Genomic DNA, 16,477 nt, shown 5'->3' with positions numbered 1-16,477 from the left:
AATGCTATGGAAAATTACTCCAATCTAAACCAATTGGAAATTGCGAGCTTTAGAGTGCACGGATCACATTTCCTGCTGTAACTTCATGATAGCGATTGCACTGTAGCGTTCTGTCAACATGGTGTTGTGGGTTTTCCAGGTTTAATTCTGTTCATAATTTCAGTTTGCATTTCAGTTCCAGGATTGACTATTGTGGTTTTTAAAACAACCTGGTGAAATTTTATATTACATTTTTATGTTCGTGTCAGAAAGCAGCCCTGTTGGTCTGTATAGCAGAACAGCTAGACTGGAGACTAGTAGCGCCTTAGAAACCAACAAGATTTTTGAGGCAGAAGCTTTTGAGAATCAAAGCTCCCTCACATCTAGTTATTTTTATGCTGCTATGTTATGCTTGTTTTATTTGCAATGTTTAATTATTTTAGTTACTGGTAATCTATTGTTGCATCTTTGTAAGTCACTTTGGGTGCATCAGTGATGAAATGACCTTCCCCCAAGGCCTAAATAAACAAACAAATAAATACAAAACAGATATGGCGACTCCATTGCCTTGCAGATTAAATCCCAAGGAAGACAAAGGCTAAACGTTTTTCATTCAGACTGACAACTGGAGTAGGTTCCCATATGCCAGGGGTCAGCAATCTTTACCACCCAAAGAGCCATTTGGACCCGCTTTCCACGACCCCGAAGATCTACCGAGCCAGAGAAAGGTGGCTTTTGGCCCCTCCACTCACCTTTCCTTCCTGCGCTGCTCTGGAGGGCTGGAGAGACACGCCCACGCTACCCTCCGACCTCCAGGCCACACGGAGTTGCAGTATAAGGCTGAAAGAGCCGCAGGTTGCAGACCTTGCCATATGCAGTCTGTAGACAGCTCTCTTATCCTTCAGGAAATGAATGAGATTGGCAAGTTAGGTGAATTGGCCACAGTACTACAGGTTCAGAGCAAGAAGGGGACTCTGATTGGAGACTGGTATGAATACCCAAAGTGCTCTTGAGGTGCTTTCAGCACAGTATGGACATAACATTAGCAGTTCCATCCTATTCAGTGTTATATTCTTTTCAGTTGAGCTAGGTCAGTGGTGTTTAGAAGGCTGTAACTCTTTTTAGGCTGTACATGTCTGCCTTCCTCCCACTGACCATTGCAAACTCATCTTCTCCCAGAAGTAAAAGTTTACCACAGTGTCTTGCTGAATTTTGTGAGCAAATGGCTGTTTATTTCCTTTGTTTCCTGCTTATGTGCTAATGGTGGCTGATTTTAGTATGTAATTATGTGAAAACATAAACTGTATTCTTAAAATGTTGTATGTGTTGGCTTGCAATTTTAATTCTAGAAGTAGATCCAGGGGAAAGTAGATTTGGTTTATGAGATGGCTGTTCTTGTGTTTGTGTGCTTGCCCATGTCACTGGCTTGAATATAGTTTCTATTCATTTAGTTCAAGTTCGATGTATATTAAGCAAACCCTTTTAAAGTCAGTTGTTGGGTTAAAAAGCATACCAGTGCATGGTAAAAAAATTCCCTAGAGAACAATCCAGATTTATTTATTTGCTATTATTGCAGGCTTTGATGAATGCCTCTAGAAACATAGCAAAGTGGTCAAGTCTTATGCTTTAACCATCTGAAGATACAAATGAAAGGCCGATAAAATGAATGAAAGAAATTTGCGTTCAAGTGGTCTTGAGCTCAAATTCCAGAATGCAGAATGAATTAATCTAACCTGAATTAATGATGGAACGCCAGTGAAATGAATGATTGCCGTGGGGCAATAGCGTTGTTTCCTTAGTTATTACACTGTTTATGCTTGGCTTTCTTTCCCAAGTGAATTTGGCCGTTGATTCAGTTCCCTTACCAGCATCTTGACTTTGGCTCATTTTCTGTGCAATTTTGTGAAGAGGTATGCCAGTCTAAGCCCACTAAAATCAATGGGTTTAGACTGACGTAATGGTCCATTGGATTTCACTGTTTTCTTTAATGCCTCAAGAGAATGTGTCCCACCACCCTGTCCAGCTCAGAACTGAAATAGGCATTTCAGGACTGAGATGGGAAAGAAAGCTCTCAGGTTTATAGTGTGATTTCTGAGACTTTTCAGTATGAGGCTTTGACATGTGTATTTTTCCAAACTGGACAGAATTGTTGTTAAAATAAGACAGCTATCTAAACTATGGATGCAGATTTTTCAAAAGAGCAAATGGCAGTCTTTCTGATGGGGTAAAGTAAGGATGCAAACTGCAAAAAGTAAATGTCACAACATCATCCCAATGCGATACACATTTACAAGTGTCCTTCCACTATATAATTAATCCAGATTTATTTAATATTCTATCTCATTCTCCAGTGTTCTAGGTTCATATAACAAAAATGTAAAGGTAGCTTGAAATCATAGAAACATGAAGAAACATAATGCAGGAGGTTGGACTAGATTCACAACTACTTCCCTCCCCCAGTGGCACTTATTGCACGCCTAGAAGATAGCAAAAAAATTTCCAGGATCCTGACTTGGAGGAAAATAGCTTCTTGATCCCAAATCGGCAATCTGTATTACCCTGGGCGTGTAAGAAAGGGCCACTAGAGCAAATTACTGATACCTTTCCTGCCCTCCCTTTCATGATCTGCCTACAGTTGTCTTGGTAAACCATCTGCAATGAAAAAGCATTAATGAATTTATTTAGCTTATTTATGTATAACTTTTCTCTCCCAGAGTGGCTTGCGATATTATTCTCTGCTCCATTTTATCCGGACAACCAACCTGTAAGGTAGAGTAGGCTAAGAGACCCTGATTAGCCCAAGGTCACCCAGTGAGTTTCCACTGAAAAGTGAAGGTTTGATCCTGGGCGCCTCTGATCCTAGTCTGACACTCTAAAACTTGTACACCACTCAACTCTCTGTGTGACGTGTCCAGATGGGTGCTCTTTGATAGGTGAAACTGAAGGGTGATGATCAGGGAAGCTTTTGTGTAGAACTCTCAGAAGCTCCACACATTCTTATTTCTGTGGTCTAAAACTGTGGATCTTATTTTTACAAAACTTTCTGGGCTGAGATACTCCGTTGGGTGCAAAGGTATTTGACTGTGTAGTTATTTCTTTGTTTCTGGCAAAGTAGGGCAGGTTCAACCAAGTATATGGCTCTAATGCAGGTTAAGAATCAAAGACTGGGCATACATTAAATCTCTGCAGAAGAGAATTGACCTGTTCCTCAGTGTGTTTAGTTGTTGACAGAGTCTAGTGATCTGCTGGTGAGTCCTCCTGTGCAGTGAGCCCATTTGGATCTTGGTTCTGTGGCATTATCAGCTGGAGCTCTTGGCTTCTTAGCTAGAAACTTGCTTGTGTGCATGTGCACACACAAACGCAAACACACAAGTGTAAGCTCCTAGTTTGAAGAATATTAACTGAAAGTAATGTGATCATTGATGTGGTAAATATCTTTGACAATGCTGTGCATAAATGTCAAGGACTGCATGTAATGTATCACTTAACCTTTGATTCTGTTCCTCTATGGAGAGGCTTGTAGAAAGTATGTTGCTTTACATTTTAATCATGAATCACAACAGTGGAACCTGTTTTTGTAGAACAAGTTCTTATCTGTAATTGTTGATTTTGTGCTTATCATTGTTCAAAAAGAGCTTTGATCCTCTGTTGGGGTATGACTGAACAATAAAGATGCTGGAATTATTGGAGGCACATTGCCTCATGTTACAATAAAGATGCTGGAACTCTTGGAGGCACATTGCCACATGAGGCACATTGCCTCATGTTACCTACCTTACCTTTTGTTTTTGTTTAAGAACAGATAGAAACCTTGGATACTCAATATGTATAGAAGTGAAGGTAAAACTCATTACTGTTCTTTACAATACTTGACTGTTCTACAACTTTTCCAGGAATGTGATTTTTAAAAAATTTAAACTGTATGAATTGGTGCAGTCTTGAAAAGGGCATTTGAGGATTTGCAAAATCAAGACTGCCACTATGTTTTAAAATTTAATGTACTTTCTCCAGGACAAAAATATCTTTATGCTATGATACATTCCTCTAAAACACTGAAATGTTAATGTTTTTAATTGTAGAGCAAGATTCAGATCCAGTAGCACCTTAAAGACCAATATGATGTCCAGGTTATAAGCTTTGGAGGATCACAACTCCAGATAAAGGGAGCTTTGACTCTCAAAAGCTTATACCTTGAACAGCCAGGTAAAGGGAGCTTTGATTCTCAAAAGTTTATACCTTGAATATCAAGATACTACTGGTTTCGACTCCTACTGTTCTATTGTAGGCCTTCAGGCTATCCTTTTCCCAACTCAGTCAGCTTCATTACACACTTCGTGCTGGCTCTTGGGTTCTTCCAGGAATGAAACACCTAAAAAGGTTTTAAAAAATCTCTGGCTGTGAACGCACATGGTAAATACAGAGCTTCAGTTGGCTGGAGCCAGGTACTTGGTCCCATCGGCTACCATGTGCTGGAGCAGCCGGGAGATGAGGGGAATGGGGAGGGTGCATCAACATGCAACAAACTGTTCGGGTTCAACTGAAGTTTATTTTCAGCTTGTCTTGAGGTTTGACTTTAACTACAGTCAACTATGTACTTGGTATAACCCTCATCCCACTCACAACCTTACCATCCAAACAGAAAGTGTCAATTCTGATGCTTTCTCTCACCTGTCATAGGGTGCGAAAATGTCATATTGTGTTTACAAAAGGATTGTATGTGAAAGCTCTTGTACCAAACATTCTTCTGATGTAGGAAGAGTTGCTTCCACCGATCATTATCTCTTGAGTGCTCCTGCATCCCTGTAGAATTTAATATTCTCTGGTAGCATTTTACATTCTTCTTCTTTATGGTTCAGTTATAGGTTTGTGCAGCTGCATTACCAGTATAACTTTTTGTTGACATATGGTGTTGGAAGAAGCCTTACTGCTTTTTTCTGAAATGCTCGTTGTTTGTCAAATTGAGCGCTGGAAAATATTTTAGCTTTTTGGTTTTGGAATAAGCATCATGCTATGTAGTTTGTACATCTGCTTGCATTCTGCTTAATGCATTGTTTGGCCTTTAGAAGTCTCTGTGGATGAGCTTTTTGGACACATTTCTGAGGTGTCTTGGAGAACATAGAGTTTATACTTTTGTATGGTAAAACAACAGCCACAATCCCACAGCTATGCTGTGAATATTTCACAAGAGCCTTTTGAGTAAGTTTTATAAGTGTGCATACTGCCTTCTTCCAGAATTATGGAACCTACCAGATTACCCTTGTCCTTCATATTAGCCCTCAGCCCACCATGATTCTGAGTACACTGTCAACTTCACCCTCTCATACATTCACTGTGGCCATTCACACTTTCTTTGTTTTTTCTCATCCTCTCCACCTTCCCCACACCCACACCACAGCAACTCCTCTCACTGCTTGGGACATCATTTCAGAACAATCAGAAGGACTTTTTAAAATGCTGAAATTGACCAGGTCTAGCAAAGTAATGTTAGATCAAAGATGGCAACCAAAAAAGGAGATAGGCAACCTCCCCAACAACAAGGAAGAGATGGGCGGGCAAAATGGTGGATCAGCTTGGCTAGGAGAGAATCCCTGTGCAAACAAAATAACTTTGCAGAAACTTTGCAGGAGTTACTGTGAAGCAAACAGCTCTGTGGTAAATAGTGCATGCGTAAATGGTCTTTAAGTCTGAATTCTGAGCTGTATTTGTATATTACACATTGGGATTAGGAGTTATTTAAATGTTATAAAAGAAATATAGTCTTCTGTGTGATTCCTTGTGTCAGTTTCAAAGATGGTAGTCTCACTAGCCCTGCCCCCCCCCCAATGTATCTTTTAAAAATTCTGGCATTTGGTTTTAGAACAGAGCAATTAATCAAAACAACTTAACTCTAAAATTACCAATGCAAGTATACCGTTTCACTGCTTGGCATCCATGAGATATTTCCACCTTTCTTGTTTTTTGCATGATTGTGGCTGATTAAACTCAGAAGGTAGAGTCAAATGCAGATGTATCTAAACAACCAATGGACTTTTAAAGCTTGTTAATAATGCCTTTAGTATTATCCAAATGGGAAGAACATTACTTTGACTGGAAGATTGGTGCCATAAATGCTAAATCATGATAAGCCCTCTGGCTACTCCACTTAACCGATAAAATAGACAGGCATTGGAAACTTTCTGAATCACTAAGTCACCACAAACTATTCACATGAGTCAGTTGTTTCAAGCTGCCTTAAAAAAAATTCTGCAATATTGGGCATAGTCTTGAGGTGGACATTCTTCTTGTTTTAAATCTGAAGGTCACAGATGAACTCATTTTAAAAGATAGAACTCCCTCTAGTAATACCCTGCTAAACTGATCTGTTCAGACGCTCATTAAAAACTCTTGGCTGCAGAGAAGTTTTTGGGAAAAATAGTGAGGATTTTAAACTTCAGTTTCAGATATTCAATATGGCCCCTCCCCCATCACAAGTGAGTGCCTTGAACAATTTACACCTGCTACTTACAGTGGATACTTACAGTAGGTGGCTTTCTTCCAGGTTTGGAACCTGGGGATTTCTGAGGGGGAGAAGATCCAAGAATAGGAATGGGGCATGGGGAGAGCATCCATAGGTGGGGAAAAGATTAGTGTCTCTCCACATAGGCTGATTTCTTTTGCAAACACTCCTTCCTAGTTAGCATGGCTAACTTCGTCCTTAACATACCTTATATATTTGTTGTGAGGAAGCAAGATAAGGGGAGAGGGTTGCAGATTGAAGTACTGAGACTGTAAGCAAGCTCATTTTCATCTCAGTGCTCTTCTTCTGTTGATTATGCCTTTACATTGTCCCCCCCCCCTTTTTTTTTTTTTTGCACCCGTTGGAGGATTCATTGCATTACAGATTTTCAATGTGATGAGGGTTTGGAGTTTTATGTGTGTGTTTGTCTCTCTCTGTGTGTTTGTGGCAGTGGGTTGGTTAAATACATTATTAACACAATTACTGTGCAAAAATTTAGAATGCAGTCACTCCAGATTCTGTAGGTAGAAATGTAGTACCATATAATTTGAATAAAGTTCAGCTGTGCGTTCTGATAATTTATGAAGAATTCTAGATGACTGTTCCAACAATTTATAAAGTCCATTTTTGCCTGAATGAATCAGAAAAGGTCTCCCCTCCAGTTTCTATAAACCTTATTAACAACATTTGTACATCTCTTCACCTTCTGGTGTCTTATAAAGCCATTCTTGGGTATTTGGAACCCAGGAGCATTTCCAGTGTTTAGCTAAAACTTTTCAAGCTGCTGTGAAGAGATTTGATATTGGAGACCTTATCAGAGGGTATTGAGTTCCTATATTTTCCACAATGCTTCTTTATTGACTACAGTCTTAGAAATGGATTCTTAAAAATATTGCTCTGGGGGCAATAAGGAATCATTTGAAATGATATTTTCACAAATGTGTTCAGCACGCTTTTGCTTTCTGGCCTCTTTTTTCTTTTCTTTGAACCAGTGCTGCCCTGAGAAAGGAGTAGCAGACTTTGGTGGGACGGAGAAGAAGGGTGGGGGGAGGGGAGGGGAGGCAGGCTGAGCAATTGTTTCAGTTTCACTTTTGGTTTCTGGAAGACTTGGAAGGAAGAGCACAGGGATAGAAATTCGCTGCGTTCCCAGGGTTTCTGCGGCTATGATGGGTGAGTTTCAGGTAGCATTGTTATGTGCTGTCTGGTGAAACCTAAACTGATTGTTCTGGAGGATGCATGCTGAGGATACCTGGTTTGCTAGGACTGGTCCAGGATTTAATAATTTCTTTGGCTCCCCTGGGCTGGGAGATGGACCTCTATCTGGACTCAGCTGATCTGGCCACCTAAATTGAGGCTACTGTGACCTCAAGACTAGGCAGCTGTAATACAGTCTCTGTCATCCCCCCTCAGAATCAAGTCAGAAATTCTAGTTAGTGCAGAATTCCACAACTTGGTTGTTAACAGAAACTCTTTATCTTTCTCCTCAACGGACAAGCTTGGTCATTATCAGAAACCTGGCAGGGCATGCATATTGTATCCATTTTGCTGTCACTGCATTTCCAACCTATCAGTCATCAACCTTAGTTCCAGGTTCTAGCCATCCCATATACAACCCTTCTTGGCCTTGGATTCTCACATCTGTGGGACATCCTCTCCTGCTATGCCCTGCAGTAATTAGTAAGCTCAGCTGAACAGGACCTTTTACAGGTGCTACCCTGAAAATGGGCAGGATGAACAACTGCCTGTACACATGCATTTTCTGTAGTGGACCCCCAACCATATGGAATGGCCTGCTTGAGGTGGTCAGGAAGGCTCACTCACTCTTGGCTTTCCACAAACTGTACAAAACAGCTGTTCAAAAAGGTGTTTTTATAAAGGAAATATTTTATAAAGGAAATACGGCTGCATGAATGATTCCTGAAGATGTTTCAGTAGAGTAAATAAGACTGTGAACAACACTATTAGTACATATTATCGGTTGTTAAATATGACTTTATGCCCTCACTGTATTATATTTCTACTGAAGTGTTGTTTACTATGTCATGTTTCAGATTTATCCCACCCTAGTGCTATTATATTTCATATTAGAGATCTTCTCATCTTATTGATTATACCGACTGACATTATGTAATCTGCCTTGAGTCTCAGTGACAAAAATGGATTATAGATAACATAAATACATAAAATATGCAACACAACCGACATAGTGCTTGAATGGCAAAGGTTCAAATCCCTGTTCTTTTATGAAATCACAAGACATTTTCTGCTTTGAAACTGGATATATTAATTGTTCTATGAGAATGAATTACATCAAATCACTTTAAGTTGTACCTCATTATTGGGGTTCAATAATAATAATAATAATGGCAGGCATTGTGCTGTTCTTCAAGCTTTCATTCTGGTGGCAGCCATTTTGCTTCTTATATTTTGCTTCTTAATATATGTGTGTCATTTTGTATTTTAGGGAAGAAACACAAAGCTGAATTTCAGCTTTTAATTGACCAAATGAATAAACGGAAGAAAAAACCAAATAAAACCCGAACAGAAAAGGAAGAACCAGAGAAGAAAGAACCAACAGCTGGAAAACAACTTTTAGAGATTGGTATTCATTGTTGATTACTTCCAGTTTATGTTGAATGCTCATGTGTATGATTTCATTGACAAAAAATGGAGACGAAGCAACTCAGTTTCCATTTTCCAAGTGTTGATGTCAGTGGCCTTAGAAAGGTGCAACTCTCTTGAGAGTTTCATTTTTAATCCAATTTTAAACATCTTTGTCAAATATGAACTGGATCTTTTCTAAATTTCTTCAAGAAATCAACTGCTTCTACTTTACTAGCCACAACTTTTCTACCTCCCTTAAACTGGAATGATAATCCTTCTGGGAATTCCCATTTATAATAGATACTCTTTTTCTGTAGAGTGGCTGTTAGCTCTGCATATTCTTTTCTAGCATTTAAGATCTTACTGGGTATTTCCTTCAAAATAATGATTTCTTTTCCCTCTACTTTCATTCTCACATCATAATGCCTATGCAAAATTTCATTTCTGAATGCTTTTCTCATCAATGTCACAATTACATCCCGCGGAAGGTTTTTCTCTTTCGCAATTTTAGAATTCACCCTATAAGTCTCATCAATCTCCAGTTCAACATCTTTTGCCATTCTACCAGTAAATTCTGCCAATATTTCCACCATTCTGGCAGTTAAATCCTCCTTATCCTGTTCTGGAATTTTTCTAAATCTTAGGAATCTCTCTTTGTATTTCATTTCTAACCATAAGTTGTCTAGTATATAGGATTCCTTCTCCGTTTCCAGTTTCTCAACTCTACCATCCAAGTCTTCTGATTTACCATCCATATGCTTGACATTGTCCATCAGCTGGTTTATTCCGTGTTCTAACGTCCCAATTTTTTTCACCTCTACTTTTATTCCTGATAAATCCTCTTCTATCTTCTTAACTTTGTCATTAGTCTCCATAATAGTACTTGTAATCAAATCCAGTTTAGTGTTGATGTCAGTGGCCTTAGAAAGGTGCAACTCTCTTGAGAGTTTCATTTTTAATCCAATTTTAAACATCTTTGTCAAATATGAACTGGATCTGTAAGGTAGGCAGTCTTTGATTAATTGAAACTGAAGTAATAAGGGATGTGTGTAGATGTACTTCATACAGTAGAATTATCAGCCATTAATAATGTTTCCTGAGAGTCTTCTCTCTTTCTAGTGTGAGCATGTGTGTAAACACTTGCTCAAGCCAGGTGGGTTTATTAGTCCTTCAGTGGGCCATGTATTTCTACTGTCAAGATGCTTCAACTGAATAGACCCTGAAATGTTTAGTATGTGAAGGATTTAGGCCTAAGCCCTTTTAATCTGTATTGCCAGTGCTAACGAAGCCAGTGTAGTGTACTGGCTACGAGACTCTAATCTGTAGAACTGGGTTTGTTTCCGCATTCCTCCACATGAAGCCTGCGGGACATCCTTGGACTAGTCCCAGTTCTCTCAGAACACTCTGCCCCACCTACCTCACAAGATGTCTGTTGTGGGAAGGGGAAGGAAAGGCAAATGTAAGCTGCTTTGAGACTCCTGAAGGTAGAGAAAAGAGGGCATGAAAGGCAGTTCTTCTAATTCCAAAGAAACCTTCCTAAAGATCTTTTTGGCATGAGTCTGTCACATTTCCAGCCACTAGATGCTATGTTTTATTGTTAGAATTCTGAATGCCTTTTGACCCATTCAGTTCCAGAAACTTTTCCACTTAACTTCTCCCACTTTTTCACAACCACGTTTATTGTAGTGTTTTTCCCTGAACCGTTTCCAAGCCACCTTCCCTTGAGAGTGTGATCATCTTTATTTCACCACCCCTTGAAAAATCCACATCCCATGTCCTCTGTGGCCTATCAGGGCAGACTGAGTGAAGTCATGTGGACACATTAGTTATAATGCAATAGGTTGCATCATCACTAGTGCCTCTGCGCAAAAAAGAGAAAAAATTAGGACAAAGGGGCTATGTCCACTTCAGTCATTCCCCATGCCATGACTGGCGGCCCTGTCCCCCCAACCGAACAAATCACTTCCTGTGTGGGCATGATGCAGCTGACTAAACTGTCCATTTCTTATCTAAATCGCAGCACAGAAATCTGAGCTTGAGTTCAGAATTCTAATAACTTGACTGACTTATGCTTCATTTCTCTGTACCTGGACTGAGAAGCAAACGCTTGCTTTGGAAGGGAAAACAGAGCCAACACAATAACTGAAGAAGGAGGGACATGAATCCTTGCTCAGAATTCTGATTTCATTTTGTTCGGGATTGAACATGAACACAGCCCACTGCTGTTGGGTAAACGTAAGCTTGATTCAGAAATGTATTGTCAAAGGCTTTCACAGCCGGATTCAACTGGTTGTTGTGGGTTTTCCGGGCTGTGTGGCCATGGTCTGGTAGATCTTGTTCCTAACATTTCACCTGCATCTGTGGCTGGCATCCTCTCTGTGATACACCTCTGAAGATTCCAGCTACAGATGCAGGCAAAAATTAGGAACAAGATCTACCATACCACGGCCACACAGCCTGGAAAACCCACAACAACCAGTTGATACAGGAAATTTTCTTATTTTGCATAATTTCTGATCCTATTTCCAAATTACAGATACCCAATAGAAATTCAAATGAGATTGTGGCTTTTTAAAAACATTCTTTCTACCTGTCCTCCCTTTGTCATCTTGAATGCTGCTCCGTCAGTTCCTCATGCACCAGAATTCCTGATATATGTAATAATCATGATGTTTAATGTAGTGGGAGAGTAGGGTGGAGGTAATTCCTTTCTGCTTGGATTATAGTCTGAACAATAGAAGAAGAGTTCAGATTTATACCCAGCTTTTCTCAGTAGAAGAACTGTTAAGTTGTAGAAGCTAGGAATATGTAAGCAGCAGTTCTTCCATAGCCTGTTGGACGAGTGTAAGCATTTTCTCTTCCTATGTCCAGTACTTTCAGATCTTTTAGATATCATGTCCCCATATGGAAGAACTATTTTAGTTCTGAGCATCAATACGTTTTATGGAGCTGTGCCTCAGTGGTAAAACATCTACTTTGTATGCAAGTGGTTCTAGTTTAAGTCCTAAGCATCCAATTAGAAGGATTAGATAGCAGGTGGCATGAATGATCTCTGCCAGAAACTTTGGGGCGGTCGCTATCAGTCAGAACATGCACTACTGACCTTGATAGACCAGTGTTCTGATACAATGTAGGGCAGCTTGATGGATTAAAAAAAAAGTAGTTGTTTTGAATCCTATGCTTTAGATAGACAGGATTTTGATTGCATCTCTGGAAAACTTTGTACTTTGATTCTGCTAATCAGCTTCGCTTCAGTCACCTAAATCTTAGCTCTTCTCAAGTTAACAAGATTGCTTTTCTGACCTGTCAGTGGCTCTTGATCTGTATCCTTTACCAAAGCTTTCATGGATAACAAATGAATGGAAGTACCAAAACTCTTTTTGAACCTCATTGCTGACATCTTGTGCAGCTATTGAGGCCAAAACAAGCTTGAATTGCTTCCGAGAGTTAAAAGTTATTGCCTTTGACTCATCTTGCAGTGGTTGTCTCCTTTTGGCATTTTAGAAATTTTACTTGGTGGATAAGTCCCTGACTTCCTCAGCATTCACCTCATTTTAATTTATAATAGATAGGCTTTCTGAGTTTATTTTCAGCACTGTAGGAAATACAGCAGAATTCTTTTATATTAGTAACCTTCAGTATGTGCAGAATGTATTCAAAGTGTTTCCATTTACAACAGATTATGGTATTTGATCAAGACGCTTAATAAACTTGCTTTTTAGTGTTTCTGAAATCAGAGATTTATTTTGGCAATTCTCTTAACATTCTCTCTGAGAGTTTGAAGCGCCCCTTGCAGCAACTCCGGGTTGGGGCCTTCAGCCATCCCTCCTTCTCTTCATGGGCAGTGGTCTGCCTGTATTATGGCCCAGTCATACTCAGCCCCTCAGAAGGCTTGGGCCTCATGCTGATTCTGTGGTGGGATCAGGCCTGGCTCCTGTTCCCCCCTTTTATCTCCTTTCTCTCTCCCTCTCTGTTCTGTCTAAACTTGTTTGCACTTGACTCTCGACTCTCAGTCTCCCTTCCTCCTCTCCATCTTTTCTCTCCCCTGGTTTCTCTTCTTCTCTTTTATCTCCTTTGTTGACCTTCCTCCACCTGCCCAAAGCCTGTTGCCAGGCTACTATTGGCTCTTGGGCCATCTGTTGGATTCTATAGATCCATGGATTGTCTTCCTGGTCCAAGAGCCTGTGTAAGAGCCTACCCCTGCCCCTTCAAAGACCGGTGACTGGGGTCTTGCCCAGTCCCATGGTAGAGTCACGTTGCACACTGGCTGGGGTGCCTGCAGAGGCCTGTCCTGGCTCTCCCATTGTGCTTCCTCCTCCTGCCCTCCTGCTAAGCCTTGCCCTGCTGACCTCTGTTCTGCTGCTTGGGTGACCGGCAGCATCTTCTGTGGGGTGCACACTGACCATTCTCTTCACCACCTCTCCACTTTGACTCTTCCGCCTCCTCCTTGGATCTCCTGCTGATCAGCTGTTTGGTTTTGAGTCCAGGGTGGTGGTGGGAAATCTGGGATCATGGAGCTGACTCTGGACAGAGAACTTCACTGTTTTCTGCTCCATAAATCAGGTCTGGATCTTCAGTGAAATGGGGCCCAGTCATTCTACGTTTCAGTGTGATTGAGGAGGTTCCCACTAGATAATAGGGTAAGTCTTCATATCCTCACTATAGTGACTGCACGGTTCAACTAGGGATAGTTCTTACATTCTCAATTTCCTCCCCCATTATTTTTCATACTAGCTGGAATTTTAAACAAGAAATGAATCCAGGTTTACAATCTTGTGCATAGGAGGTGGTGGTGGGGAATTCATAACTGTTTAACTAGAGTTTGTTCTGATTGGGATTACTTCCTCATGCTGTCTGATACAGGAGGAAGGAGATGTAATCGTGACAGCAGACTGTGCAAATTTGTGCAAAACAGTGAGATTTACAGGCTCAATGCAGCCTATAGGTTAATCTTTGCTTTTAAAATGTAGTTTATAATCTACACTGCATGTTTATAAAAGCAACGTATAAATATACTGAAGAGCTCCCAGTCTACTTTGAATTCCAAAACTTCAAGAGTATGTAACTCCTGTCCTTGATGAAGGTATCACAGTTGAACTCATGTGCCGTCTTTCCAACAAAACAATTTCTCTTAACATTCTCTCTGAGAGTGTGAAGCACCCCTCGCCGGTCTTTAAAAGGGAAGGCAGGCTCTTGGGCCAGGCAGCCAATCTGCAGGTCTGTAGGATCCAACAGATGGCCCGATAGCCAATAATAGCCTGCCAACAGGCTTTGGCCAGGTGGAGGGAGGCCAACAAAGGAAATAAAAAAGGGGGAGGAAGAGAAGTCTGGGGAGGGAAAAGATGGAGAGAAGGAAGGGAAGGCAACTTCTTTCTCACAAAAAGTCACACTTCCCAGCTAACTGTATTTTTGTTTGACTCTCTCTCTCTCTCTCTCTCTCTCTCTCTCTCTCTCTCTCTCTCTCTCTCTCTCTCTCGCTCGCTCTCGCTCTCTCTCGCTCCCCCTCCCCCTCTCCCTCCCTCCCTCTCTCTCCCTCTCCCCCCCCCTCTCTCTCTCTCACACACACACACACACACACAAGCACTTATAATCACAAATTCCCTGTTTTTGTAGTGTGGTGTAAATAAATAGAAACATTACTTAAACCTTTTTTGAAGTCTTGACAGTAACTTTAGAAATCGGTACCCCTGGAAGGCCGTATGATGTGCAAGCCATAGACTTCAGCACAGATATGGCAGTATAAATGCTTAGAAACACAGCTAAGCCAATGTACTTACTTTGGGGTTTTGTTGTTTGCCAGAGGAAAGTCAGAGTGCTGCGGAACATCCAGACTTGGCCTTCTGTAAAGATGAGGCAGTCAAGAAAGAAGCTCTGGGCTGTGCAAGAAGAGCATCTCTTCATTTGTCTGAAGTCAAAGGATTGATTGTTGCATCCTCCTCTGGATCCTCAACCAGGTCGGTTTGTCTTTGAACAATCTCTTAGCCTGATGGGTCTTTACAGGGTTGCTCTCAGGAAAAACGTAATCCTGACAAGACAGAGATTCTCTAGGTTAGTAGAAAGGCAGATCAGGGACATGAGAAGAAAGGTTTGCAGTTGAGAAGTGCTGTTTGACACAGCAGTCATGATAAAAAACAGGGTGGCTGCATCTGCCAGCTTCAACTGGGGCATCTGCTTCCCTTGTTTTTGGTCCAGCCTGATCTAGCCACCGTAGTTCATGCCTTAGTTACATCTAGACTGGACTACTGCAATGCTCTTTACTTGGTGCTACCCTTGAAGAGTGTTTGGAAGCTTCAACTTGTGCAGAATGCTATGGCTAATCAGCTGGTCAGGGCCAGCTGCCAGAAGCATATGATCTTGATACTACAGCAATTACTCTGGCTCCCTATCCATTCCAGAACCTAATTCAAGGTGTTGGTTTTGTCCATTAAAGCTCTAAATGTCTTGCAACTGTAGGTCTCTGCAGGATTGTCCTCTCCCGTACGTTCCTGCCTGAAAATTAAGATTTCAATGAGAGACCCTACTGAATGTCCCACCAATCAGTCTTGTAGTCGCACGAGAGAGGGCCTTTTCAGTGGAAGCCCCGTGATTAGGGAACAAGCTTTCAGGGAGGTGTACCTTCCCTGTCACTGTCAATCATTAGTAGGCAGCAGAAGGCAATGTGATAATTTTGGTGAATGGACGTTAAACAAATGTTGACAAATATGAGATAATCCGATCATGTTGTTAATTTTGATTCTGTTATGTCAAGAAGTCTTTGCAGGCAGATAGCTTAGGATTCACATTTCAGGATTTCTAAAAAATGGGCAAACCATAATGATCACTCAATGATCAGGAGCCACGTATGGCTCTTTTACATGCCACCTGTGGCTATTCTGAACTCTATTCCCCAACATGGCATCTGTCCCATGTTTCAAAAAAGTGGGCAAGGCCCTTGACCAATGGGGATCATTGTTACTAGGTGGGTTTCCACCTTGAAACAGACAGAGTAATGGGTAAGAGGCAAAAAGAGACTCAAAGCCACTGAATTAGTTCAGCAGGTCTTTGGATCCAGGTAGTGGATTTAAAGATACCGAACAGTCACCTTTACTGTGAATGTAGTGTTGCTTGGAAGCTGGTTTGCAGAATTCAAATGTTCCTGCTCCTCCCTCAAGATGTCTTATTGCTTTACAAGGGGCCCATGCCTTTCTCCAAGCTAAGCAGAAGATTTGAGGTTCCACCAGTGGTTGCCGCTGGTGAGTAAGAGCTAGGAATGTAACATGAAAAGAAGCCCTGACACCAAAATGCAATAAAACACTACTTTACACACAACTTCTCCAAGGATCAGGCAATAGATGATTTGAAAGAACTTTGCCTGTGACCCTGGAGAGCCAGTGCCAATCAGAGCAGGCCTGGGTAGAG

The 16,477-nt window shown here is 41.0% G+C and overlaps 1 protein-coding gene across 2 annotated transcripts in view; it reads left to right on the top strand.

Annotated features, from left to right (window-relative positions):
* Positions 1 to 16,477, top strand: part of RAD18 (RAD18 E3 ubiquitin protein ligase) — a 143,928-nt gene that overhangs the window by 58,223 nt on the left and 69,228 nt on the right. For both annotated transcript variants that reach the window (XM_048491403.1, XM_048491402.1), the window contains 2 exons: positions 8,940 to 9,077; positions 14,880 to 15,033. In XM_048491403.1, coding sequence (XP_048347360.1) covers positions 8,940 to 9,077; positions 14,880 to 15,033 — 292 coding nt within the window. The remainder of the gene's footprint in view (positions 1 to 8,939; positions 9,078 to 14,879; positions 15,034 to 16,477) is intronic.

Source organism: Sphaerodactylus townsendi, linkage group LG03, assembly GCF_021028975.2.
Source record: "Sphaerodactylus townsendi isolate TG3544 linkage group LG03, MPM_Stown_v2.3, whole genome shotgun sequence".
Lineage (NCBI taxonomy): Eukaryota > Metazoa > Chordata > Lepidosauria > Squamata > Sphaerodactylidae > Sphaerodactylus > Sphaerodactylus townsendi.
This window is presented reverse-complemented; position numbering and strand designations above follow the sequence as displayed.